Here is a 26,236-nt window from a genome sequence, read left to right as displayed (position 1 = left end):
CTGATCAATTGGTCAAGGGTTGGACAAGCTGTAATAGGCTTAAACTGCAGCCAAGAGTCTTGGGTTAGATGCTCAGGAAAAGCTTCCTAAGGACAAGGTTGTCTGAGAGCCTGTGCAGGCTGTAAAGGGGGTGTGTGGGAGTCCTGTCCCCAGGAGAGCTTCAACAACCAACTGAGGAAGCATCTGCATGGAGGTCACCTCCACAGCAGGGATGAAGTTTCACCCCAAGCAGGATTAGCCGTGTCCTTGGGATTACCAGGTTGAGACAAGCAATTTGCTTTCTCTTGTCTCAAGTCCTCTTAGCAGCCCTACCAGGGGCACCTGGATATATCTACAAACAAATTACATTTATCCACTTCTCAGTTTGCCTTGCGCCACAGGCTGGGAGAGACAATGAAAGGAACCAGAGACGGAGATGGTCAAACCACATGTCACTAAGGATGACAACAATGTCAGCTTGGCTGTCTGGACCAACCCCACTGCTTTGGTGTTTGGTAATTTGGTGGCTAGCTGCCACCCACCTCCAGATCAATCCCTCTCAGTTGCGTTTTCTGATCATAATTAATGTTTGCTGGGTAATTACATTGATTTTTAATGTGCTCTGAGAGATGAGGGGAATTCTTGGGCAGAACAAGTGAGGGAGGAGAGGGTGTGCTGGTGATCCTGTGTAAAGAGGAGGGCAGTGGGGGCTGCTCCCAGCATGTGCAGGGGGAATCTGCTCAAAAAGCCCACGTTACACGGGGGTGTTGCCAAGCTGCACGACAAGGGGCAGGACACTGAAATGTTTGTGCTGCTGCTCCTTTATTCCCTGCTCAGCTGGCCCCTGCTTTCCACCTGCCAGCCCTGGTTGTCTGCTGCCCTGGCAGCCCTGCTGCCATTACTGAGCTGAGCAGGGAACAGGGTTTTATTTATTTACCAAGTCACAGTGGGAAGAGGGATTTTAGGGCAGCCTGAGCTTCCCAGAGCTGTGAGCAGTGGATAAAACCTCCTCCAGCTTTGTACAGGCAGGCTCCTGCAAGGAAGGAACCTCAGCCTGCGCACAGCCAGAGCTGTGTCCCTGCTGCTCCTCGCTCACTCATGCTACCAAGCAGCTTTGTCATGAGCATGTAGACATGTAAGAGGCACCTGTAAGCCTCCCAGGCTGCTCTGTGCTTCCTGAGCAGCCAAGCTGTTACAGCCAGCACCTGCACAGCAAGCCCTGGGCGATGCTGTAAGGAGGCAGCTTTCGGTAGGCAGCACTCAGGGCTGACAAAATCATGAGGATTTGGGTGGCAGCAACCAGCAGTGAGCTTCAGAATCCTTCTACTCATGATAAAACCTACCTGGGCAGTGCTGGGCCTCCAGACCTGACAGTGAAGGAGAAGGATGCTGGGCTTTCAGCCATCTGGGGGTGCCTGCTGCCTTCTGGGCTCACTGTGCACAGCTGGCAGGGCCAGGGCTGCTGCAGCTCCTCGTGCCCCAGCACGGGGGGTGACATTTCCCAGCCACATCTGGGGCGCTGCAAATGTGCAAATGTTTGTCAGAGCAGGGATGGGCAGGGCAGGTGCCCACAGCAGCTGGGTAAATGGCAAAAGGGCAGTTTGTGTTCCTGCTGCCAGCAGCCCCCCTGGGCTCTGCAGGTCCCAGAGCTGTCACTGCTGTGGCACACACTGATGGAAGGAGCTGCAAGAGGAGCCCCAGCCTTCCCCTGCCCCCCTCAGGGAGCAGGAAACTCCTGGGCCACAAAGTGCGTGCCCAGCAAGAAATGGGGTGCTGCAAACTCTGCCTAAAATGCTGATGGAAAGGCCAAATCCCCTCTGCCACCTCCGCTTACCCAGCCCAGCTGGGGTAAGATGGATGGCAGCCCACCTATCCATCTACATGCCAGCACCATTTGTTCAGGTGAACCATTGCAAACCTGCTCATGCCAAGCTTTCCCCTTTTTAAAGGGATGTCTTTCATATTTTTTTCCTCAGCACCTTGTTTTCCATCACATGTTAATTACACGCCACCCAAGGATGGTTCTTGCCTGAGCAGTTCAGAGGAGGCCACACAGCACTGACTCAGCATAGCCCAGATGAGAATGCTGTGACAATCTCTGCTGAAAATCAGCTTTGTCTCACACAGGTGTTAGGAGGCAGTCACAGATGTTGCACGATTTTTTTCAATTAAAACCCCATAAATTAAAAAAAAATAACGAGGCAGGCGCTGTGCGCAGCAGAGACAAAGGAACAAGCTGTCAGTGGCACTGTGCTGGGCTCATTCACCACTGTGGGCAGAGAATGCTTGGCTGGTCACACCGTGCACTGGCCAAACACCTGTGGGGACTTTGTGTCACACAGGTGGTGCCAGGAACATTCGATTTCTCCACTGGCAAAGGCCATCCAGCCCTGCTGCTCCCCCCTCCTCCTGGCTGGAGCTGGGGAGAGGCAGGACCAGTCCTGGAGCTGCAGTCAGTGCTGACCACTCCTAGCATTGAGTGGTTATTGCAGGAACTGGGAATTAGCCCTTTAAGTAGGCTGAGAGCCCATTGGTACAACAAAGGTTGTGGTTCTGGGGTTTGAGAGCCGTGGTGAATGGAGGTGGCTCTCCCTTTTGTGTTGTGTGCGTGCCCTAAATGCAATTATTTGGCTCCTACCATGTCTGATATTATTATTTTCTTGCTATCTTCGGTACTTTTATGGCCCCATCACCATAGTAACTGAGCATCTCAAAACCCTGTGAGGAGGGAATAATATCATTCCCCTTGTAGAGTTGAAGGAAGAGAACAACAGCAAGGCTCAGAGCTGGAGGCACAGGAGGACTTGAGTCCATCCATGGCCAGGCACTTTGGTGTCATATTCCTGATACTTCCAGTTTTACAGTCACACTAAGTTTTCCTAGTCAGCCCTAGGCCACAGTTCCATCCCATTTCTCTTCCTCCTTCCTTGAGTTATTCCAACACCACCCTCCCAGCTGGAGCTGCTCCCTCCTGCTGCCCCTTCTCTGTGCACCACCAGCTGATGGGCCCTGCCCAAGGCAGGGGAAGTGTTGGTTTGCTCTGCTGAGGACCTTCCCTTGGCACAGACCATTTCCATTTTAAATATTGAATGAAAACCAGAGTAAGGTCAGAGCCAGGCGTGTTAGATTTTCTTCATCCCTGACCCATTCCAGACTCACTTCCACTCTGGGGGTTTGGCTGTTTTTCTTGAGAGACAGCTGACAGAGAAAGAGAGATTTGAAACCTGGTCCTCAGCAGCACAAACTAAAGATTCAACAGGTAAGGGCAGGGCAATGTGGTGGTCAAAAGATTGACCTGGATTTCCACCTACCTGCTTCTGGCTGTTCTTCTCTTCCCTGGGCACCTTCTCCCAGTGTGATGAGACTGCTCCCACCCTGGCCTCCTCTGCCACCAGTTCATGGCTTGTGGTGCTGCCATCACAACTCCCCAACACATCATCTCCTTACTGCCTTCCCTGCCTCAGGTTGTTCTGGAATAAAACAATCTTCAATTATTTATCTCCTTTTTCCCCCTCCTTTTGTGCAATATATCATTTTTTAATTTAAAAAATGCCTTGTGGAAGTGAAAGGGGCTATTAAATGTTTTGGTCCATAATTAACATCAAACCCTTGACTTAAAATCTTTATGGGCTGAGTGATCTTCATTAGCTGTTGCATGGATAACACTGCACAACTTTTGGTGGCCCAGGGGCTTCAAATCACCCATATTTCTGTCTGACAGAAGAGACACATCTGTTGGGGCTGCTGGCAAATTTGAAGCATATTTCCACCCACGCTCTAAAGGTGGCAATAACATTGGCGTTGAAGTGCTGGTCTTTGATCCTGCTGGATTTTATGGATGACCAGCTCTTGTTGGAGCTGATGAATGCAGCTGCCACCTTGCCAATTTATGGTATTATTCTTTCTGGGCACCTCCACTGGCGCATTCGTTATGGCCATTGGACGCTAAGTGACAAGTTCCACATTCTTGGCTTTCTGAATGAGGCTGGAGTTAGCAGATACTGGTGTTCTCATTAGGTCTCTGCTGTGTACTCAGCTATTAGCCTGCTCTTGCTAAGCAGCTCTGGACTGTCTTTCAGGCTTTGCTTGTACATGAAATGAGCTGTCAATTGAAAACCCCTTGGCTGTGTTTCATAGCCTGGCTGTCACTCAGGCACCTCATAACAGTGAGGACATCAGAAGCAGGCACTTTCCAAGGTAGGAGGAGATGGTCGACTTTCAGCACTTTTATATTTTTCTCTTGAGCCTAAAATGAATTTTTCCTTAAATGAATCTTGGTTCACCTGGGACAGGATCCAACTGCAGTCCCCAGTGGTACATTGGCATGGCAGCTTGGCCATCCTCTGTAATCCATCTTCTCTTTCCAGCTCCAGCTCTTGAGGGAGGAGAACCTGAGAGAAAGGCCAGGCTGTGGAGGGGACACTCATCTCCCAGGCCAGACCTGCTGGGACAGCACTGCCCCAGGAACATCAACAAGTGAGGTGTGCTGCCATTGTGGACAGATGTCAGACTGTGCCACAGGCACAGCCAAGGGTCCACAGCCTGGGAAAAGGAAAGCAGAAGCAGGCTTGGCTGCTTTGGCTTTGTTAAAATGACTCCAAGCCCCAGTTTGCTGCTGTTGTAGTGTGGGGAAGAACTGGCACCATGTTCCCCATGGCAGGGCTTGCCTATACCTGGGAGGAAGTGGAGAGATATTTTAATAATCTAAGTATTAGTTGCATCCCCAGTCCCCTCCTTGAGACTGATGCTGGGCAGCGAGGCTGAAAATTAATTGCAGGGTTTTAATTTTTTTTCATTATTTCTTCATTTTTCTTCTTTTTATTTTTTGATTCTCATCTCAACTGTATTAAACTTTAAATCAATAGAATATGGGATATACAGCAGGGATTCTGCCAGCTTTCTTCTGCTCTCCTCCACTTCAGTCCCAGCCCTGTGGGTCAGCAACAACATTTGCTGCACACAGCCAAGAGCCTGTGGAGAAAACAAAGCTGGGAAGAGTCCATTTTCTGCTGCTTTGTTTCCAATCCTGCCCAGGAATGGAATAAACTCAAACAGGCACTGTTTCAATCAAGTTAGCTTCTGCTGAGTCAGCTCCATTTAAAACTTGGCCTTTCCAAAAACCCTGCAACTCTCAGAAACCCCGGCCAAGATTCTATGGGTAAATATAAAATGAATTAGGAGGCAGGTTTTTAAAATAAAGGATTGCTCTTGGAACCCAGGGGTAATAATAATTCCTCAGGAGAACACAGAATCTCTTAATCAGTAGCCCTGAGGTGCATGCTCAGCAGCACAGTGGAGGTGGAAGTGGATGGAGCTGCTCTTGGACACCGTGGTGGATCCCCCATCCTGGCTGCTGCTCAGTGGGGACACAGCTGGGTTGGTTTTGTTTTCTTTTTGTCTCTCTGGTCGCAACGATCCTGTGAGCTGGCTGAAAAACCTCTCCAGGCAAGTCTGTGCACTCAGAGCTGGTGATTCAACCCCACCCGGCTGTCTGGAGGAGAGAGATTGGTTTCGTTGCTGCTTTCAGCAAGGACATTATCAAACAGGTTTCATTTGGATGGTGTCATTTCAGCTTGGCTGTGTGGCGTGGCTGGAATGCTCCGCTTCGTTTGTGTCACAATCGAGTGACTGAAAGAGATGAGAGGGAAAGGGAAAATCAATTTTGAAGTATTTCTTTACCGCAAGAAAAATAACCCAAAATGTTGACTTGTGCCCCCAGCCTGCTACCAAATCAAATCTTGAAATTTTGCTGTCTTGAATCTTCTCACAAGCCAAAATGTCTGGGATTTGTCCAGCCAGCTGAAGTGATTGCTGCAGGGTGATCTCACTGTGGACAGTCCAGGAGCTCCAGACTCCTGCTGGAGACACCACAGGGGCATGGGGAGGGTGCAGCCCTGCCCCAGGACAGCCCCCTCGCCCCATGGATGTTTGCCAGCCTGTCCCCAGACAGCATTTGTGTTTTCCCAGGTAACCACTGCCTTGCTCCAGGAGCCTTTTTCTGTCCCCAAGTCTAACCTGATTTCTCTTGCTGTAATTTAAGCTGATTATTTCTTGTCCTGTCCACCATGGACATAAAGAACAGATTATTCTCTTCCCCTTAGCAGCAGCCTTTTAAGCACTTGAAAACTGTTATCACATCTCTTCTTCCATCATCTCTTTTAGGCAAAATAACCCAGTTCTTTCAATCTTTCTTTGTAGGTCATGTCTCATAGACCTCTGATCATCCTGTTAGCTCTGTGCTGCCTACAGCAGCACCACCTCCTTTCTGATATGAGCTGCCAATACCAGAATCCACTCCAGTGTAGACCTCACGAGGCCTGAACAGATCAGAGAGATGATTTTGTGAGGCTCCTGGGCCACACTGCAGCTCGTGCATCCCAGGGCTCTGTCTGCCTCTTGATGCGACACGGATACTTCGTGTTCAGCTTGTGACCCATGAAAATTCACAGACCTTTTTCTGGGCAGCTATTGCTTGTGGGCTTGGTGTTTCCCATGAGGTTTTGAGGTGAATAGCAAAAGGCAGGAATGAAGCATCTCAAATGAATGTTGTGTTCTCTTGTGTTTGTCAGTCTCTTGCAGGTCCTGATTTTGGTGTGCTCATGCATTCAAAGCACACTTTTGGTCAGAATGTGTGGTACCTGGGTTAGATGTAACTCTGTCCATGCTGAAGAAGTTTTATTGATGATCCTTTCAGTTGCTGACTCCCATTACCTCATAATTTCTAATGTTTTATCTCTTTTGTGCATGTCCTTTTACTGTCTAAAATGTGCTTATGTTTAGCAGTCGTTAATCAGCATTTTATGCAAAAGAGATGAGATTTTCAATTTTCTGCAGCCAACAGAGCATTGAAAAGCCTGTCTCCATCCCTCAGGAGCTGTTTTTGGAGTGAGCTGAGCTTTTTTCCATGACTTGATTTTTCCTTAGAAACTGGAGGTTTCTGTCCAGAAGGGCTCCATAGTGGGAAGCTGAAGGCTGCTCCCTGGGGCTCAAACCTAAAGGGGCTCAGTGCAGGGACTCCAGATGAACCCAGGAGAAGTGCTTCCACCACCCAGCCACAGAGTCAGTCTCCAGTGAATATTTAAATTGTTTATGCCACATGGAAAAGTCCATTCCTCAGAGATGGGGCAGCACTGATGCTCCTGCTCAGGGAGGCAAGGGGGGAAGGAGCCCCCTGTGCTCAGGTGAGCCTGGACCAGAGCCTGAGTGCCTGTTCTCCTCCCCAGGGGCTACCACAGCATCAGCTCTGCTCAGTGCTGGGGATCCCAGCCAGCCAGAGGTCCCAGGGGGAGGGAAATGCAGGTCACTGCTGGGACAGGCGTTCCAGGCAGGGGAGCTGTGCCAAGGTGCTTGGGGTATGATAGTAATTAATGTGGACATTGCTGGTAATGGCAGAGCTGGTGCTTCAAGTGAGTGCACAGAGGCAGGAAATGAACCCCATCAATTTTTAAGGTGTCAGCTGTTTGATGGGGCAGCTGCAGAGATGGGAACGACTGGAGCTGGTTTGTTAGGCAGGTCCTGCCCACAGCTGGCAGCTGGATGCAAACACACGGGTCCTGCACACAGGTCCTGGCAGCTGGATGCAAACACACGGGCCCTGCACACAGGTCCTGGCAGCTGGATGCAAACACACTCCTGCCCTGCCATGGGGTGGCCCTGCCTTGCTGCCTGCAGGGACATGGCCCTGGGAAGCTGGAAATGGTCCCAGTTCAGTGAGTGTGTGAGCAAGGCTGTGCATATTCAAGGGTTCAACCAGAAGGTGTGTTTGAGGGTGATGATTTAGGTGAGGCTCTCTCTGTTGCTGTCTGCAGCTATTCAGCCCATGCTTCCAATGGGTCCCAATTCAGCAAAGCATGTTTGACTGCAGATGAGAGCATTTCCACACCAAACCCTTCTCTTGCAGTGGAAGAACCCCTTTCTGTCCAGGACCTGAGTGGTATTTGTAACATTTGGGGAACCACCCTGTTCCCACTGAAAACCAGGAGTCTCTTGTCCCCAGTTCCCACAGAATCAGCACAGATTGTCACAGAGTGGGTGTTTTTATGGACTGGCTGCTCTCTCCCTTCACAGTTCTAATTAAGTTGTATATTTTGGAAGTAAAAATGTCCTTTTTGATTATATTGGTCAGGAAAGCTCTCCAGCATCTCCAATAAAGGGCAGGGAAGAGGCAAGTGATCAAAGGCAGGCTGTAATGAGCTATCAGAGGCAAGCCCAAGGTCAGTGGGGGCAGAAGGGTCCCTGTCACACTGGCTGGTGATGCTCAGCTGGTCCCCTGCTCCTGCACACTCCCATCCCCATCACTGTGGCTGAGGATTTGGATCTGCACTCCCTAAACACACTCTGGTGTGGAGAGACAGCCCCTGCCACGTGGGCAACACACTTTAAATCCACACAGTGAGAGGAGGGATGCTCACCTCACTTTAGGGAGGGGACAGACATGCCAAGACCCTTCTCCTCACAGGGGTGAGAGTATCCAGTTGCTCTGGAAGGGCTGGAAGCACTGCAGGAATCATCTGCAGGGAGAGACACCATGTTGGCAGCAGGCAGAGATCTGGGGCACTGATGAGAGGAAATCTAGGGCATCAAAGAGCAGAGATTGGGATAATCAAGGAGAAGAGATCTAGGGCATGGAGGAGCAGAGATGTAGGTAATCAAGGAGCTGAGATCTGGGGCATCAAAGAGCAGAGATGTGGATAATCAAGGAGCAGTGATCTAGGGCAGGGAGGAGAAGGGGTCTAGGTAATCAAGGAGTGACAATCTCAGGCACCAAGTGGGGTTGCTGTGGGGCATCAAGGAGAGGGGATCTGAGGACGTGCAAGAAGGTGGAGACAGGGCTAATGTGCAGCCCAGAGCAGCATTTCATAGTCCAGGGCAGAGGGGAACAGACTTCCAGAAGAAACACTGCAGCTCCCAGGGCTGTCCAGGACAGCTGAGCCTCCACTGGCAGCTCCAGGCTCCTCCAAGGTGGAACCCTGGGGTTGCTTCAGCCAGCAGGAGGGAGCCTGCCTCCCCATCAGCAGGCAGCAGCAAACATGATCTGTCTGAAAAATAGAGCCACGCTAACAGTTATTGATCTATAACTTTTAACCAATTTCTTTTTTACAATATTGGATTGCGTGCTAATATTAGCTTTTTATGGTCGGCGCTAGGCAAACTCCACTCCATCAGCGAAAAACAGCTCCTGTGGGCCAATCTGCACCTCCCATTGGGCTGAATGATAGAGGACTGGAACAATATTTTTTGACAGATCAGTTCCTGTTCAGGGTAGCGGTGGCCATTATGCAAATCGAGCTATAAGAAGTTTAAAAGTCTGGAACCATTATATTTCTTTATTTCATTAACATCAATGCAAGCAGGCAAGTTAGTACAACAGGGTGATCCCATTCCAGGGCTTGCACAAAAGAGTCCCCCCATCATTTAACAGGACTGGTGAATTCCTCTAGAGTGCTTCCAGCAGCTGTACTGGGGCACTGAGGCATTTTTTGCATCATGCAGCTGGGAGCTGGGTGGGTGACAAATGTCTGAGAGCAGATTAGAGCACAGGAATCCTCTGCCTGAGCTGGCAGATGGCTGGGAGGGCCCTGCCCCTGGCAGCAGGCAGACATCCAGGAGGATGGGGGACAAGGAGGGGATCCATTACAAGGGCCTGATTTCCCACTGGGCCTTGGGGATCTGCTCCCCACCTCAGAGCACCTGCACAAAATCTTTTCTGTGGTTTCCCCACCCCTAATTCTCTGCGTGGGCCCATGAGAAGCTGCTTGGGCAGAGCTGCCCTGGAGTCACAGAGTGCACAGAGGCATAAACACTCAGGATTCAGTTTACAGCACAAGGCAGCGTGGTGTTAAGCCCATTTCCTCCAGCTCTGGTGCTGGACACACATTTTCCCAGCACAACAGCAATTCAAGGAGCTAAGCACTGTTATGATACAGTGCTTGTGTGATATGATGCTGCATAATATGATGCTATATGATATGAGGCTTATATAATATGATGCTATAAAGAGTAAAGATTTGTGCCCCAGCCCATGCCCTGACACCCAGGTGGTGGCCACCCTCCTCCTCCTCCATCATATCAGCACCACCACAGACACAGACCTTCCCAGCCATCCCCATCCTGCCTCATGCCCCTCACCTGCACCCCAGCCAGGCACAGGGGCACTCACTAAAGCAGCTTTGCAAAGAGCACCCATCCCACTTTGTCCCCCCTTCAGCTGAGGGTATCAGCACCTCTTTATAATTAGAAAATTAATACACAGTGCAAGGAAATGATGGGGTCCTGGGGCTCAGCCCTTGCATTAGTGCTTTAAGGAAGGGAGTGGGGGATTCCTGGTCTCCCACAAAAGGCAGCAACCCTGTGAGAAGCTGATTCTTTCCCACATCCTCTTCCTGCCTGTAACTCCCACACCAGACACAGCCACGTGCACACTCACACTCACCTATTTGCATAAATCTGGAAAATAAAGATCACAGCCTGCCACACTAATGGATCCCAGCACTACCATAGCTCCATTATAAATGGCAATGTCTTGGAGAATTACTGCTAAAGACTCTACCTTTTAGTGTTGAAACTTTTAATTGATTTTAAAATACACGATCAATCACAGTTAATCAAGGAATCATGAGGAAGCTATCGTACACAAATACACAAAGACAGCATATAAACTACAATTAATGACCACTTAAACAATGGGGGGAATGAAAATAGGATTATTTATTAGTGTTTATGGACAGTAATGGATGAACTAATGAAGCAGCAGCACGGGGGTGTGTTAGAGGCCAAAGTTGGTGATACTTAACACCAAGTGGCCATAAGTGACTCTTCAGTGGATGGGTCAATGGCACAGTTTAGAGAAATCTTTTCCAAGGAAGGAGATGCCTTTCCCCTCTCATCTAAACATTACATGGCCCTGCAGCTGCTGGTGGAGGTCGTCTATCCTGAAGGAAGGATGTAAAAAGTAATTCCTGGGCTCTCACCACAAACCCCATCTCTGTCCTAGGGCCAGTCAAACCTGTCAGGTACAGCTTTGCTCTGGCAGGGGGTCCTGTAGTCCCCCAAAACCACCTTTGGGCTGCCCTCAGCCAAATCCCTGCCAGGGAGCTGCCTAGTGCAGCTAGACAACTCTGGCCTTAGTGCCAGGGGGAGAGGTTAAAAACCCAGCTGAGTGCCCTGTCCCATTCTTGGAGAGCCAATTCTTTGTGTCTCAGGGTGGCAAGCAGCCTGATGGGCCAGAGAAGGGCGAGCACAGCAAGGGCTGGGGGTTATTTAAGCTGAGCCAAGGACAGTGAGCTTGGGCAGGGCAAAGGAGGTAAATTCCATGGAGGCATCTTGAGGCCCCTGAGCTCTGTCCTTGTCCACAGCTCCAGGTGGTCTGTTCAGGATTTAGTACAAAAGACTATTTTGTCTAAGCTGGCTTTATTCCCACCCACGTAGCCAGAGCCTTCAAGCCCAGAGCCAGGTGCTGCTGAGGCACACACTGGCACAATCCCACCTGGGCTACCTGCAGACCCAGTTTGCCTTTGCTGTGCTGGATCAGGACCTTCCTGTGCCTCCAAGCAAAGCCTGCTGTCCCCAGGGACAGTGGGAGGCACAGGGGTGTGCCATTCACACAGGGAGCAGCCTTTGCCTTCCAGCTGTGCAGCTTGCAGCTTTGCGACCACAGCTATTTGGTTCTCTAAATTAATGAGCAGCACCCAGATCCCCTGGCACATGGAGGCAGTGATGAAACAACTCCTGGTAAGGAGAAGGGGAGAGTCCAGAGGAAAGTTTGTCCTGTTGCACCATTCAGTGCCACCTAACTCCAAAAGACACCACCAGCACAATCCATGTGCTGGTGTCCCTGTAGAAAGGTGGGGACTGTCCCTCCTTCCCTCCTGGGGCAGGGGTGTGGGGATATCCTTGTTTCTGTAGTGAGATGGAATCCTCATGCTTGAAGGAGGCTGCTTTTAGCACTGGACTTAAACTGCTATTAGTCACCTCAGATCTCAAAGGGAGCTGACAGCAGGTCAGCCCCCATAACCACATCTTCCCTGGGGCTCTGGTGGGGGCTGAGGAGGCTGCAGCCCCTCTCTCCCAGCCCTGCCAGCCAGCAGCCTCCTCCCCACAGCGCTTGTGCTCGCTCGCATGGATCAATGTCTTCCTCTCCTCCACTCTCTCTTTTATTGCCTTGCAAGTTGGCCCCAGGATGTTTTATCACACCACAGCACATAATACAAATGAAAAACAAAGGGGAAAAGTTTGAATCATTTTTTTAATATATTCATCCCTGTGCTGGGGAACAATGATCCGTCTGATTAAATCCGCACGCCAGAGTTTATTAAACCAGGCTGGCCTCTCGCTTTCTCTCTCCTTTAGGCAGGGACGGGCTCATTAAAATGAGCATACTCTGCTCCCTCCCCAGTGCAATCCTGCCTCACACAGTCCCTGTGCTGCTGCTATCTCAGAGGCATCACCAGGAGCTGATGGATGGGGCTCTGCAGCTGTTTTCCCTGGCAGCAGCACAGCAGCCAGGCTGTGCCTTTTTGGCAAAGGGCAGGAGGAGCCTCCAGCCTCACAGCTGGTGGGAACCCACATCCAAGAAAAGGCACCTTAAAATGGGAGGGAGGTCTGGGGGCAGGGCCTGGCCACCTCTCCAGCCTCGCCCCAGTACCTGGTAGGTCATTTAGCTCCTCCTGGGCTCTGTTTCCCATCTGTGAAATGGGTTTCACGGGCACTGCTTCCCCATTAGGATAATTAATGGCTATAAAGCACTTTGGATCCTGCACTAAGAATAAACCCATCAGCAATGACAAGGTGACAAATGGGCATCTGAGACACTCTCTCCCTGGGACCAGGTCCCCATGTGGGCTCCTAAGTCTGCCAGCAGCTGCTGTGCCTGCGGCTCCAAATCCCCTGGGGCTACTTAGGAGGGTCCCCAGCCCACCCAGTCACCCTCACCAGCAGGCATTTCCAGCAGTGTTTGCTGCAGCTCCTCTTCTTCCTCAGGAGCCCTTCAGAGGCAACCTAAGTCTGTTCCACCCCAGCAATAACAGTGGCTTAGGCCCTGTAATCCCTCCTTTACTTGACTTTGGGTTATTTTGAGCAGGAGATTAAAGGCGATTATCTGCATCACCTGAGATGCTGCACTTTCTATCTCTACCCCCTTTTCCTCCATCCCCAGGAGCTCACCCAGGCCCAGGCAAATAAACCTGTCCCTCCCTCCCATGTCCTCTGCCAGTCTCAGGACAGCTCTCTGTCCGCAGGGTGCTGCCATGTGGTGGTCCATCATTAGCCTTGCTTCCTAGATCCAGCTTCTCACCTGGCCACCTGTGTGTCTTGCACCCTGAGCCAAGTGCAGAGATGCTCCACGGGAGGGGAAGACAAAGGAGGGCACCCCAGCACACGGTGGCAGTAATTGGGATTAGTTCTGTAGGCTCCTTGAGGAGGAGCTGGTAGCAGAGAGGACAAAGTCCTCCTTTGGGCACTACAATCTTGGCAGGGTGTGCTGGGTTCAGCGTCAGATATTTACTGCCACAGCTGGAGGATGGAGAATGATTGTTTGTTTGGGAAATCCTACACTATTAAAAAAGGAAAAAATCCAAATAACACAGGAAAAGCACTGAAAAATGTCTATTTCATGCCCAAGGAGGAATCCCCATCACCTGGCAGCATCCAGCCATGGGCAGGGAGCTCCTTTCCACATTCTGGGGACCACGTGCTGCTCTCCAGCTCACTTCAGCTTGGATTCATCCAAGCACTTGGTGCTGGTTTGAATCCCTCCTGAACCCTTGCTGAAATCAGCAGCTTTATTAAATGAAGGTCTAAACAAGCGGAGCTACGAGCAGTGACCGGAAATGTTAATTTACCTTCCTTTATGACTGAGGGATGCTCAAACATCCCAGTGGGGAGGAGCAGGAAGCAATTGTTCCCCTGGGAAGCAAACTCCCACACATGGCATCACAGCAGCGTGTGTGACCTGTGCACACGTTCATGGCAAGCTCACACCTTCACGGGCTGTTTTTCCTCATTTCAGACTACACCAGCCTAGAATCCATCTGCCACCCTGGAAATTAATAGCAATCATTAAACAAAAAGAGCTGGCAAAAAGAAGCCTGAGGTGAAAAGCAGCTATTTCTGCCAGGAAAAAAATTAAAACTATTTAGACATACAGAAAGTCATTTATTACTGTGAAGTCCTCCCTCCACCTGGGGTTTAAATCTCATTACAGTTTGTCCAAAACAGATGTTACCCTTTAGCAGTAGATTATTAACAATAAACTCCAATCCTCCAAAGAGGGTAGGTGTTTTGGGTTCACTTGCTTTTTCAGCTTGGGTAACCTCCACAGGAAATGTTTGGGGAAAGGACGGGCAATCCAAACACTGGCACAGCTCCCTGCTTCTGTTCTCTTGGACTCCAGAGTTTCTTTCCACTCTCCATATCTTCTGGACAAGCAGGGAAACAGAGAAGGCCAGAGAGTGGCCACAGACCTGGCTGAGGGGCGGCCAGGATGCTGAGCAAGGGCTTTGTGTGCTAACACACAGCAGCTCCTACTGCTGCTTTTCCACCCTCAGCTGGGCATGTGCCCACACAAAAACAGTTTCTTTTGTGGTCTAGCATGTGCACAACCTAATTTTTACAAGCTTCTCTGCATCTGGCCACACACTTTTAGGTAGAAGGCTGTTTGGCTGAGCTCTAGGCATGCTGGAAAAAGGAAACCCAGTGGTCCCTCATGCCTGTAGTTGAGTATCCTCTGTGGGCAGAGATGGGTTTTGCTTGTTCCCACCAGTGCATGGGCATGCTCCAGTGGGAAATCAGGTTCCTCTTGAGAGAAACACTGCCTGGCACCATGTTTAACCAGCCAAGCCCACAGTGGGGTATCTGTGTTCTGTTTAGGTTTAGCATAATAAAGAAACCTGCTCAGGAGTCTAGGAGCCCTTTAATCATGCTGTAAACATAATCAAATGAGACATTAATATCAGCTCCAAACACATGTGGCCATCTGGCTGTCCAGCCCTCTCCCTGACCATCTCAGGTAGCAGGAGGAACATTCCCAGTGTTCTGCTAAATAGATGTTCTCACAGTGCCTCCCAGCACGCCTGGGAAGGCAGTGAGAACCAGCTATCTTGGGACTGTTGATGGTGAAGCCAGTAGCAGCATCTCAGGGCTGCCTCAGAAAACTCTTTTTTCTATCTGCACAATTTTTCCTGCACCCCAAGGAAGCATCAAGAGCTCTCCTGGGCCATGTACGTCTGTGAGTACTTATTGCTGAATAGAATATTTCCCTCAGCACAGCACATCTCAGGCCTTCAGGCTTTGCAGTTTATACCAAATCCCTTCGTGGAGCCCTGAGGGGCCCAAGGAGAGCCCCAAGAAATCAGTGTACTCACCTCCCTGCAGGTGCAGGGTATTCCTGGGATGGATCTGTTGCACATCCTTTCACGTTGTGCCAAAGGTGGAATAACTGCAGGGGCTGTGCTGGTGGGAAGAAAAGGCTGCAATTCATGGCTGAAATCAAGCCATTAAAGAGCAGCTGAGGTGAATAAATGCACATAACCATCTTGTGGACTCTGCCCTCTGCCAGAGGGTGCAGTCACTGCTGTCTCACATCCCTGTGCCTCCTCATGCGCTAATCTGCACCAGCCCCTCATCCTCTCACTTCCATCCCAGCTGGAGCACAGCCCTGCAACATCCAGGCCACCACCACCACCAGGCTGGGACCACTGACCCACCTCCCACATATCCAAATAAATGGATAATTGTTGTAGCCTGGCTATCTGACCCATGAGGAGTGTCCTATTACAAAAAGAAATAAAAAAGATGTGTGTGTATTTCCACTGCTGAAACAGCAGACCCACAGCCTGGTAAACTGCTTTTCTGTAGAAACACAGCAGCTGTTTGGGTTAGGAGGGCAGGGCTGGAAATGTTGATGAGGACCTGAGCTGACCTAGGGAAGGGTCTCCTCCAAGAGGGGACCAAGGTGAGCTGCTCCAGCAGAGCCACCTGCAGGAGCAGGGCTGTGATGGGGAAGCTCTACGGGCAAGGTGGTCATGCTTGGTTTCCTCTGCAATGCTGTTATCCTGAATAAACATTAGATTGGTTTTGGAGGGCTGCCCAGATGATCATTAACCTTCTCCTGGCCCATGACAAGAAGCCAGCCTGCAGCACTGAGCTAAAATTAGGCTTGTAGGGCACTGGGGCTTGCCAGATATAGCAAAATCTGGGCAGAAACCCCCTCCAGAAAGTGGATAGCCAGAGGGTCCAGCCTTAAGCTGGGCTTCTCAGCTCCAGAGGACCACTGAAATCACAAGATAACCTGGATTAGAAGAGACATCTGAAAGTCTCCAACCAGAAAAGCAGTTCCAGCTTCCAGGGTGAGCGAGTCAGTGAGAGGTTAGCAGAGGTGTTTGCTTGCAGCACAGACAACAATTCCTGTGTGCAGGACACGTGCTGATGGAACAGAATGGAAGGGTGAATTCTGTTCTGCCTACCCAGAGATCACAGACCATTGCCACGAAGTTCTTATGAGCTGTGTGTTTTCTTGTCCATCTCTCAGCACTCAGCATTACAGCCTGCCTGGAAACTGTGATGTTGCACAGAGTCCCCTTCACAGGGGAAGGGCAGGACAGAGGGAGAAGTGTTCTGCAAATGCAACCATAAAAATATCAGAATGAAAAAGGCACTTGCACCTCTAAAAATAATTTCTAGCAACTCACCATTTCACAGATCCATCACCAGATTTCACCCGTGTAAAAGTGGGTTTCCCATCTGGGAGGCAAAGGGTTATGCAGGCTTCCTGCAAAAATAAATTAATGAATGAAAGCAGTAAAGCCCTTTTCCAAGCAGCAGCAAAGATCTGAGTGAGGATGACAATGCAGGGGAGACAAGGCTCAGCTCAGATTGTCTCTGCTGAGGAACACCAGCAGCTCCACTTCCCAGCGTGGGGCTGGTTCCCTCCATGGCATGGTGCTGGAAAAATATCCTTTGATCTTCAGCACTATTTACAGGGGAAAAGGGGACTCTTGCTTCCACACCAGCCCTCTGCTTTTCCCCAGCCTACCATCAGCATAACCCTCCCATAATGAAGCTGTGATTCAGACTGATTATTTCTAAGGAAAAATCCCATCAAGAAAGTACTAGAGAGGCTTTCTCCCATGGAAACACATCTTTCTTATTGCTAGAGTGGTACCTGATCAGAGCTCTTACTTCTCCACATTCCCTAAAATGTTTTTCCTCTTCACCTTCCCCTAACTCTGTCTCTCTCATCACATTTCTCAGCTCCTTGAGGGCTCAGCTGCTCTGTCAGGGGCTGGAGCTGATGTTCCAGTGCAGCTCGTGCTGATGTTTTGGAAGGCTGGTTTAATGCACAGGTACCCCAGCTGGGCTTAAGAGGTTGCTCACCAAGAAGATCATTTATGCATTTACTTAAACTCAGCAGAGGCTCCTGCTCAGCAGCCCACAGCAGCATGAGATAGGGTTGTCATCTCAACAGACCCTGGAAACCAAGCAGCATGAGATGGATGTAAATGATTTCAGACTGCAGCTGAGTAACAGCAGAACAGTCTTATTTTCTGAAATCCCAACAGTTTGTCTCGAAAATGTTGTCATTTTAAACCAGAATTTATCTTGCCATAGAAAAAAGGGTTCTTAAAAATATTTGTGCAAAGAAGGTCTGTTCTGGCCATTGCCAGGCTGCAGCTCTGGCCTCATCCTGGCTTTTGGAGGGAGGCACAGTGCCTTGGAACTAGGGCTGCCCTCAGACACCACAGCACCAAAGTTTGCTGCTAAATTAAATGGGATTGAATATCAGCTTCCAGTAAAAATCATAACTTTTTTCAATCAAGGTTAAAATAGGAATAAGCCAAGGAGAGATTGGCCCCAACACCATACAGAGTGTTGACATTCTGATAATGTTAATGTCCCTGTATACAGACCAAGCATGTAATTTCTCTTTTTTTCTCCCAGTGTCTCCCAGAAAAGTTATCTCTTTGCCATCCCTCCCACCCGGACACTTGTCATACATTCTGTGATCTCCCAGAGTCCCAGTAAAAGCTATCCTGGATGCAATGCTGGGCACTTCTCTCTCAGCCTCCCCTTCACCTCTGTGCTTCGTTCCTTCTTAATCTCTCCTCAAACCTCAGTGGAAAATATATTCTCTTCTCCCTTGCCTGTTTTTCTTAAATAATAAATAATAGCAGGAGAGAGAGTAGAATTGACTGGAGAACTCTATTATCTGACACTGTGAGGCATTTGGGAATAAGGCTGGGATGCACTAAGCCCTGTCAGTGAAGGGTATCAGGACCAGGATGTCTGGATATAAAATGAACTCGAATTTTACAGGCCTGAGCATTTTTGTGATCCAGGGAGGTTTTGATTCTGGCCAACATCACCCAGCAGGAGTCATGGAGCAAAGACCAGGAGTATGAATGAGGGAAAAGCTGCCTGGAAGCCTCCTTTCCCCACCTGACATATACAGGATGGGTATTAGCTATTTACAGGTGATTTCATCACTATTTAAGGTTTCATCTGCCATCTTGGAGCTGCCTCTCCAGATTATCTTACACATAATGAAGAACCAAGGTTCACTTTAAAATCTGATTTCTGTTAGCCAAATTTTCCCTCCCCTTCTGTTTGGGTGACCAAACACTCAAGTTTGTAATGTACCACTTCCATTTTCCTCTGGCTCTCTTTGTAATGGGGATAATTTTTTGATAAAACAGCCCAAGTGGCTGTGAAATGGGATCTAAGAGAAGCTGGAGGTGGAGCAGCTAGAGGAAAGGAAGTTGTGGAGATGCAGAAATGCCAAGGAGAGGAGCCCTGCTGTGTGTATGCACACGCACACGCATGCGTAATCTTGTGTTCCCTCAGTAAATGTAATCCACAGTTTGAAATAACTCATTCAGTAGAATAACAAAATTAGGAACTGAGTGCCAGCTCTCTTCCCAGCCCCCACAGCTGCTTTGTTTGCTTCCTTGCAGCTGCTGCTCTGGTTTAATTTTCCAAGATGCCATTAGTTGGGAAATGGAAGCAAAAACTTCCCATTCAGCTTGCACTGGTTTTTGAAGCTCCAGCTTCTCCTTTTTCTTTCCACCTCCCCTGCTATGGGTTTTCAGCCAGGATAAGAATGCTGCTGCTCATCAGGGCAGGCTGCAGCCTCAAAATTCCAGCCATCCCTCTTTGCTGCTGGGTTGCTGACAGGGAGCAGGGCTGGAGAAGCAGAGATGGGTAGGAGGGGAGCATATCACAGCCAGGGCTGAGGATTAGCAGGGAGAAGCATGGATCTGGGTTCCAGCAGAGATACTGGATGTCAGAGGCAGTGTGCAGAAGGAGCAAGGATGAGGGAGTGGTCATTGCCCCTTTGCTGGCCTCTGTTGGCCACAAAAACCCAACAACATCTAAACTGGTCAAACCATTCTGCCTCCTGAGAGTGGAAGGAAAGGGAATTACAGCAGTGTCTGCAAGGCCCAGGAAACTGTGCAGGAATGGTGCAGGAATTTCCTGGGTGGCTACCATGGCCTTGTCATGGATGTGGCTGTTGTCCATGTCACCATGGTGCCACACTTCAAGATATTCTGACTGAGATTAAACCCATCATTCCAAAACATTTCTATAGTTATTCCATCTTCTCTTCATTCCCGCCTTTTGCTTCGTTCTCCAGCAGCAAAAGAAACCCCCAAATTGCCACTTTCCTGGTTGTTTTTCATGTGAGAGTTTTGCTGGTTTATTCCCAGGTTTTCTCAGCTCTGTGGGGGTTCAGAGGACTGGAAAAAGTGAAGTGCAATTGTGTTACCAGGAGAATGAACTCAGGACAACTGGGCAAAGATGAACCAGGCAGGCAGGAGGGTTAAACCACTAGATCCTCGCAGGATGCTTGGTGCTGGTGTTTGGGCACACACCCACACCCTCCATGGCTGGGATGGAGGCTCTCGGGAGCCAGCAAGATGAACAATTATGCCTTTTGTGCAAAGCAACAAGACCCACTTCTCCACTCACCAGTCATGTCCTGAGAATCTAATAAAAAGGGAGATCAGCCCCTCTTTCCTCTCTCACATCTCCTTAATGCTGTCATTTTATTCACACTTTGTAAAGCAAATAAACCAGCAAATTGCTTGCTTTAATGAGCTGAATTAAACTCGGGCTGCTGATAAAATGCCATTTCTCCTTTCTGTTGTTGGGAAGGACCTGGCTGATAGGCAACGTATGGGAAATAAGAGAAAACATACAGTGGGAGCCTTACTGAACGTGTTTGAGTCATTTACTGCTGCTCTTTTTCATCCCCAACACCTCCAATTAGATGGGGGAAGCACAAGGGTGCTGTAGGGGAAGGCTATGGGGGATCAGCCTGGCAGGATCTGTGGGGAGTTTGTTCCTTGCTCATGAATGGTCCCACTGCACGAATTTCCTCTGTGAGGAAAAGGCTGGTTTGGCTCTGCAGAGCCTTCCCAAACACAGGTTTGCCCAGACAGAGTGGTTGGGTCACAGTGGGAGATAGAGGGGACAGAACAAATGTTTCCTGAAGAGAATATGCCAAGTTCATCCCTTCCTGCTGCCTGTGCTGGGTTTGGCAGGGCTTCCCTTGCCACAGGTCCATGGAGGAGAACAGGGAGAAGCTGGAACAGGGAAATGCCACCCCAGAGGGACAATATAAGCCATTGCTTCTGGCTCTGCAGGCCAGGGATACCCTCATCCCACACCCTTAGGGGCAATGCACATCCCCACAGGATGCAGGAGGAGCTGGACACCAGGCTGCTCCCTGTGGCAGAGGAGAGCTGGCACGCCTAGAGAGAAAGTCTCTACAACACAATGTGTGTGCTGGGATTTTCACCCCAACAGGAGGAGCTCAGGGCACTTTGCTTCAGTCTCCCTCCACCCCATGAAGTGCTATCATTATCTCACAGCACCAGAGAGGAGGCTGGAGTGCAGAGAGGTTAATTGAGTTGTCTAACACCAGAGGGATGCAGCAGCAGACGTGTTTCAGTCTGGCACTGCAGCCTGTGTCTCTGTGGGGGTGGCAAGGGGGGGCACTCACCTGCAATCTGCCAGGGAGCACAGTCCCACTTCCCTTCCTGGCTCTGAGGACTCAGTTATGTTAAAATGGACTTGCAGGTATTGCCAGAGCATCTCAGGGCAGTGACACGGAGGAAAAGGTGGCTGGAAAGTCTCATGTGCAGAGAGCTGATGTGAGAGAAGGTCTTGTCATTCATGTAATGGAAACACAACTGTCACCAGGGAACAGACTCACTGGTCACAATCCAACCAAATAAACTGTTTTACTGCTTATTATTACTGGCCTGTTTACCAAGTACAAACTGAATGGTGGACAGGGGTCTCTGCAGGGAAATATGCTCTCCTTTCCTGCTGGTATTGAGGCTGGAAAAGAATGTGTTTTCTTTGGGACAAGGGTCAGAGTATACATCTGCCTCCAATCAGCCCCACACAATTTTCAGGTGTTTAGCACCGAGAACAGTCCAGCCTGGGCACTGTGAAATGGTCTGGAAAACTTTTTTTGGGTTTATACTATTTTTCATTTAATTAAAGAAAATTTGAATGTAAGATGTGGTCATATCTCCTTCTCAACTTCTCAAGAAACCTGCAGTTCTTACCAGCCATGTTTCCAAGGAGTGTTGGTGGTGCCTTCCCTGGCTTCCACAGTCTGCCCTTGGACAAGGGAGACAAAGAGGGTTCCTGTTCCCAAAAAAGTTCAAAGAAGGATTTTTCTAGATAGGCCATGATGATTTCTTTCCATTTGTGGGAAACTCCATCTCTGCTACCACATCTCACTGCCTAGAGTTCCATTTGGCAGTAGAGATATCCACAGATGATGCTTTCCATATCTGGTGGAAAAGCATGACCCAGGAGAGGCAGGTGCTCATGCATTTCTCACCTCTCCACTTTTGCCTTCCTGTTTCCCTAAGAAATCAGAAAAAGTAAGAGCTGTCCATGGAAATTTATGCTTAGTCAGGAATTTAAGGGGAAAAAATGGAAAATGTGAGCCAGAAATTAGTTTCTCTGTGGGGAGTGAGGCTGCTGGAAGTCCCACAGGTTTGTGTCTAGTGAAGACTTTTCCTAGACTTCAAACAGCTGTTTCTTGCTGGGGAGGGAAGGTCTTGTCCCATCCTCTGCAAATGCTCTTGTTGTGGCACTGAATATTTGCTGGTTTTCCACACCTCTGCATCATTTCACCTGGGAGGGAGACCCTTGGAGAAAGGCAACAAGCCCCCAGCAAGCAGGGATGAGGACAATGGGTGGTTCACAATCACACCAGTGGGTTTTGCAAAGGTTCCCAGGAACAGCACAAGCATTTGATGCTGGGCTGTATCCCAGATGCCACATGGCAGTGCAGGCAGAGAGACACGGTGTCCTCAACCAGCACCCCTTGTGTGGGCACTGCTGCTGCACACACCAGCACATGAGACAGTCAGGATTCCCCTCAGCAAAACTCTGCAGCATCAAATCTACATCAGAGCCAGTTGTCTAGACTTCATCTGCTCTCAGCAGAGAGGAACAGACACTTCTGGGGCATCACTGCTCTCCTCCTTGGGTAGACACCTAAATAGGTCAGACAAACGGTGTGCTGGATGTGTGTTGGTCTCTCAACTGCCAAAAAAGTGATGCTGGACAAGGGCTCAGAGGGTGACCTCAGTGGTCAGTGACCACCTCTCCTTGTGCTGCCAAACAGTGCTGGTGGCAGCCAAATAAACCAAAGGCTCCTTGAAAGGTGGTTGCCAGAATGAGAACGCGAGTGCCTAGCTAAGAGGGGAGTTGGATGGATCTCCAACACCTCTGACTGCTGACTGTCTTTCCTTTGTGCTTAGCTTGTGCTTGTGTTTTGTTTTGAGCAGGTGAGCCGGGGGACCGAGCAGGGACAGCCAAACACACGGAGGCACGGGGAGATGGGGACCAGCGCCGCGATGTGCAGCAGAAAGAAAACGAGGAGAAGTACTATAAAAAACGAGAGGAAGGCTTGTCTCTAAGCCTGAACAACTCCTCTGCACAGGCACTTAACTTCATGACTCCCTCCTCGAGATGCCAGAGGCTTGGTGATGTGGGACCAGCCTCAGCCACCAAGGCCTTGGTAGCAGCCCCTGGCTGCTGGCTGCCGAGTACCGTGGGCACCGAGCTCCGCTTTCTCCACGGACGCTTCCCTCCCGCCTCTGAGCCATGAGGAGAAGGGAGAGGCAAGCAAAGCTGCCCAAGGAGCACTAGCCCACACCTTCCCAGCCCCTGTCCTGTTCCCCGCTTCCAGCAGACCAGGAGCCCTTCTCCGTGCTGCCCTTCCAGATGGCAGGTCGCCGGTGGGCCGCGACGTCAGCCCTCTGCATGTGCGTGGCGGCCGTGTCCCTCCTGCATGCCGGCGGGGTGCGGGCAGACTGCTGGCTCATCGAGGGGGACAAGGGCTTCGTCTGGTTGGCCATCTGCAGCCAAAACCAGCCCCCCTATGAGTCCATCCCCCAGCAGATCAACAGCACCATCGTGGACTTGCGGCTGAACGACAACAAGATCAAGAGCGTGCAGTACGCCTCGCTCAGCCGCTTCGGCAACCTGACATACCTCAACCTGACGAAGAATGAGATCTCCTACATCGAGGACGGTGCCTTTTCAGGACAGTTCAATCTCCAGGTGCTGCAGCTGGGTTACAACCGACTGAGGAACCTCACCGAGGGCATCCTCCGGGGCCTGGGGAAGCTGGAGTACCTCTATCTCCAGGCCAACCTCATCGAGACCGTCACCCCCAATGCCTTCTGGGAGTGCCCCAACATAGTGAACATTGACCTGTCCATGAACAGGATCCAGAGACTGGACAGCAACACTTTTCGGGGCCTAAACAAGCTCTCTGTCTGTGAACTCTACAGTAACCCCTTCTACTGCTCCTGCGAGCTCCTGGGCTTCCTGCAATGGCTGGAGGCTTTCACCAACATGACACGCACCTACGACCGGATGCAGTGCGACTCCCCACCCGACTACATGGGCTACTACTTGTTAGGCCAAGGCCGGACTGGCTACCGCAATGCTCTGAGCATGCTCTCTTCCCTTTGCACTGGTGGCTCCTACACTGTGATCCCTCGTTTTATCCCCCCCAGGTACCAGGTGACCACGGTGCCCTCCGAAAGCCCCTGCTCCGAGGAGGAGTGCTCCTCCGGCGACGGCACGACGCCGCAGTTCTCCCTGTTCACGCCCATCGGTGAGACGGAGGTGCGCCCCAACATCCAGGTGAAGCACCTCAACCACAACTCGGCCGTCCTCACCGTGCAGATCCCCTACCCCTTCAGCAAGATGTACATCCTCTCCCAGTTCGAAAACGGCTTCTCCTCCATGATCACCAAGCTCAGGAAGAAGGAGGAGAACATCACCGTGAGCAACTTAGTAGCACAAAGAGATTACACCTACTGTGTAGTCTCTGTTCACCAGTACTCCAAGTACAACCACACCTGCGTCACCATCACCCCCACCAGACCCAACCGCAAGGAGCCGGTACCCACCCCTTCCACTGCCACCCATTACATCATGACAATCCTGGGCTGTCTCTTTGGCATGGTGATTGTCCTGGGCGTGGTGTATTACTGCCTCCGGAAGAGGCGCCAGCAGGAGGAGAAGCACAAAAAGGCTGCCGGCAGCATGAAGAAGACCATCATTGAGCTGAAGTATGGGCCAGAAATGGAGACCACCAGCATCACCCAGCTGTCCCAGGGGCAGATACTGGGTGGGGAGACAGTGACCCGCATCCCCTACCTACCTTCTGCTGGCGAGGTCGAGCAGTACAAGCTGATTGAGAGCAGCGAGACCCCCAAGGCCACCAAGGGCAACTACATGGAGGTGAGGACGGGTGAACAACCTGAGAGGCGAGACTGTGAGCTGTCCCTGCCACCAGACACGCAGGGCTCTGTGGCTGAGATCTCCACCATCGCCAAGGAGGTGGACAAGGTGAACCAGATCATCAACAACTGCATCGATGCCTTGAAATCCGAGTCCACCTCCTTCCAAGGGGTGAAGTCGGGGGCGGTCTCCACGGTGGAGCCTCAGCTGGTGCTCTTGTCAGAGCAGATCCCCAGCAAGCATGGATTCCTTTCCCCCGTCTACAAGGAAAGCTACAACCACCCTCTCCAGCGACACCACAGCATGGAGGCGGCCCCCAAACGCTCCAGCACCTCTTCTAGCGGCTCCATACGGAGCCCCCGGTCCTACCGCTCCGAAGGATCGGGCCACAAATCCGAAGCCAAATACATCGAGAAGACTTCCCCCACCACCGACACCATCCTCACTGTGACGCCGGCCGCGGCCATCCTGCGGGCAGAGGCGGAGAAGATCCGCCAGTACAGCGAGCACCGGCACTCGTACCCCAGCTCGCACCCCGGGGAGCAGCACGACAGCATGGGCGGGCGCAAGCCCTCCATCCTGGAGCCTCTGACCCGCCCTCGCCCCAGAGACCTGGCCTACTCCCAGCTCTCGCCTCAGTATCACAACCTGAGCTACACCTCCAGCCCAGAGTACACCTGCAAACCCTCGCACAGCATCTGGGAGCGCTTCAAACTCAACCGCAAGCGGCACAAAGACGAGGAGGAGTACATGGCAGCCGGCCACGCCCTACGCAAAAAGGTCCAGTTTGCCAAAGATGAGGATCTCCACGACATCTTAGACTACTGGAAGGGCGTCTCTGCCCAGCAAAAGTCCTGAGTCCTCACACAACTCGTGACTTAACACACTAACTGGACCAAAAGAAATCCGCAGCAGCTATTTTTATTCAGACTGTCTTTGAAACAAAATAAAAATTAAAAAAAAAAAAAAAAAGAGAGAGTCAATAAAAAAAATTAAAAGAGAGAACAAATAATGAAAAAAATCTATAAATATTATATATAATATATACAGTGAGATATTAAAATATCCTCACATTGGTGAGACATGCACCAAATTTGAACACAAACTTTGCAAACAAACAAACTGTAGAGTGGGAAAAAAAAGACAAAAAAAAATTTTGTTTCATTTTGATTTTTTAAAAAAATATAAGAAAAAAGAAAAAATTGAATATAAAATGAAAATGAAAGTGCGGGCAGAGAGCTGAGGTCTGGCGTTTTCCAATATTGCATTGCATGAGTCCCTATTCCGTGATTTTGTGGATTCTTTGTGAACAGTTTGTGTTCTTCCTTCCTTCCCTTCCAAAATCAACAGCGACAAAAACAGCAACAAAAACCAAAAAGAGACCAGAAGGAGCTCCATCTTTTGGGCTGTTTTTGCAAACGGAGTCTTCCAGTTTAGACTTTTACCCGGTTGAAGGCCCGTTCACATTTTCACT

The 26,236-nt window shown here is 50.3% G+C and overlaps 1 protein-coding gene across 2 annotated transcripts in view; it reads left to right on the top strand.

The window, feature by feature from the left end:
* Window positions 1–25,771, top strand: part of ELFN1 (extracellular leucine rich repeat and fibronectin type III domain containing 1) — a 104,145-nt gene extending 78,374 nt beyond the window's left edge. For both annotated transcript variants that reach the window (XM_030958113.1, XM_030958114.1), the window contains exon 4: window positions 22,791–25,771. In XM_030958113.1, the coding sequence (XP_030813973.1) occupies window positions 23,230–25,620 (2,391 nt within the window). In that variant the 5' untranslated portion in view covers window positions 22,791–23,229 and the 3' untranslated portion in view covers window positions 25,621–25,771. The remainder of the gene's footprint in view (window positions 1–22,790) is intronic.
* Window positions 25,772–26,236: the final 465 nt, after the last annotated feature.

This window comes from Camarhynchus parvulus, chromosome 14 (assembly GCF_901933205.1).
Source record: "Camarhynchus parvulus chromosome 14, STF_HiC, whole genome shotgun sequence".
Taxonomy (NCBI): Eukaryota; Metazoa; Chordata; class Aves; order Passeriformes; family Thraupidae; genus Camarhynchus; species Camarhynchus parvulus.
Note: the sequence above shows the minus strand (reverse complement) of the source record. Positions and strands in the feature narration are given on the sequence as shown.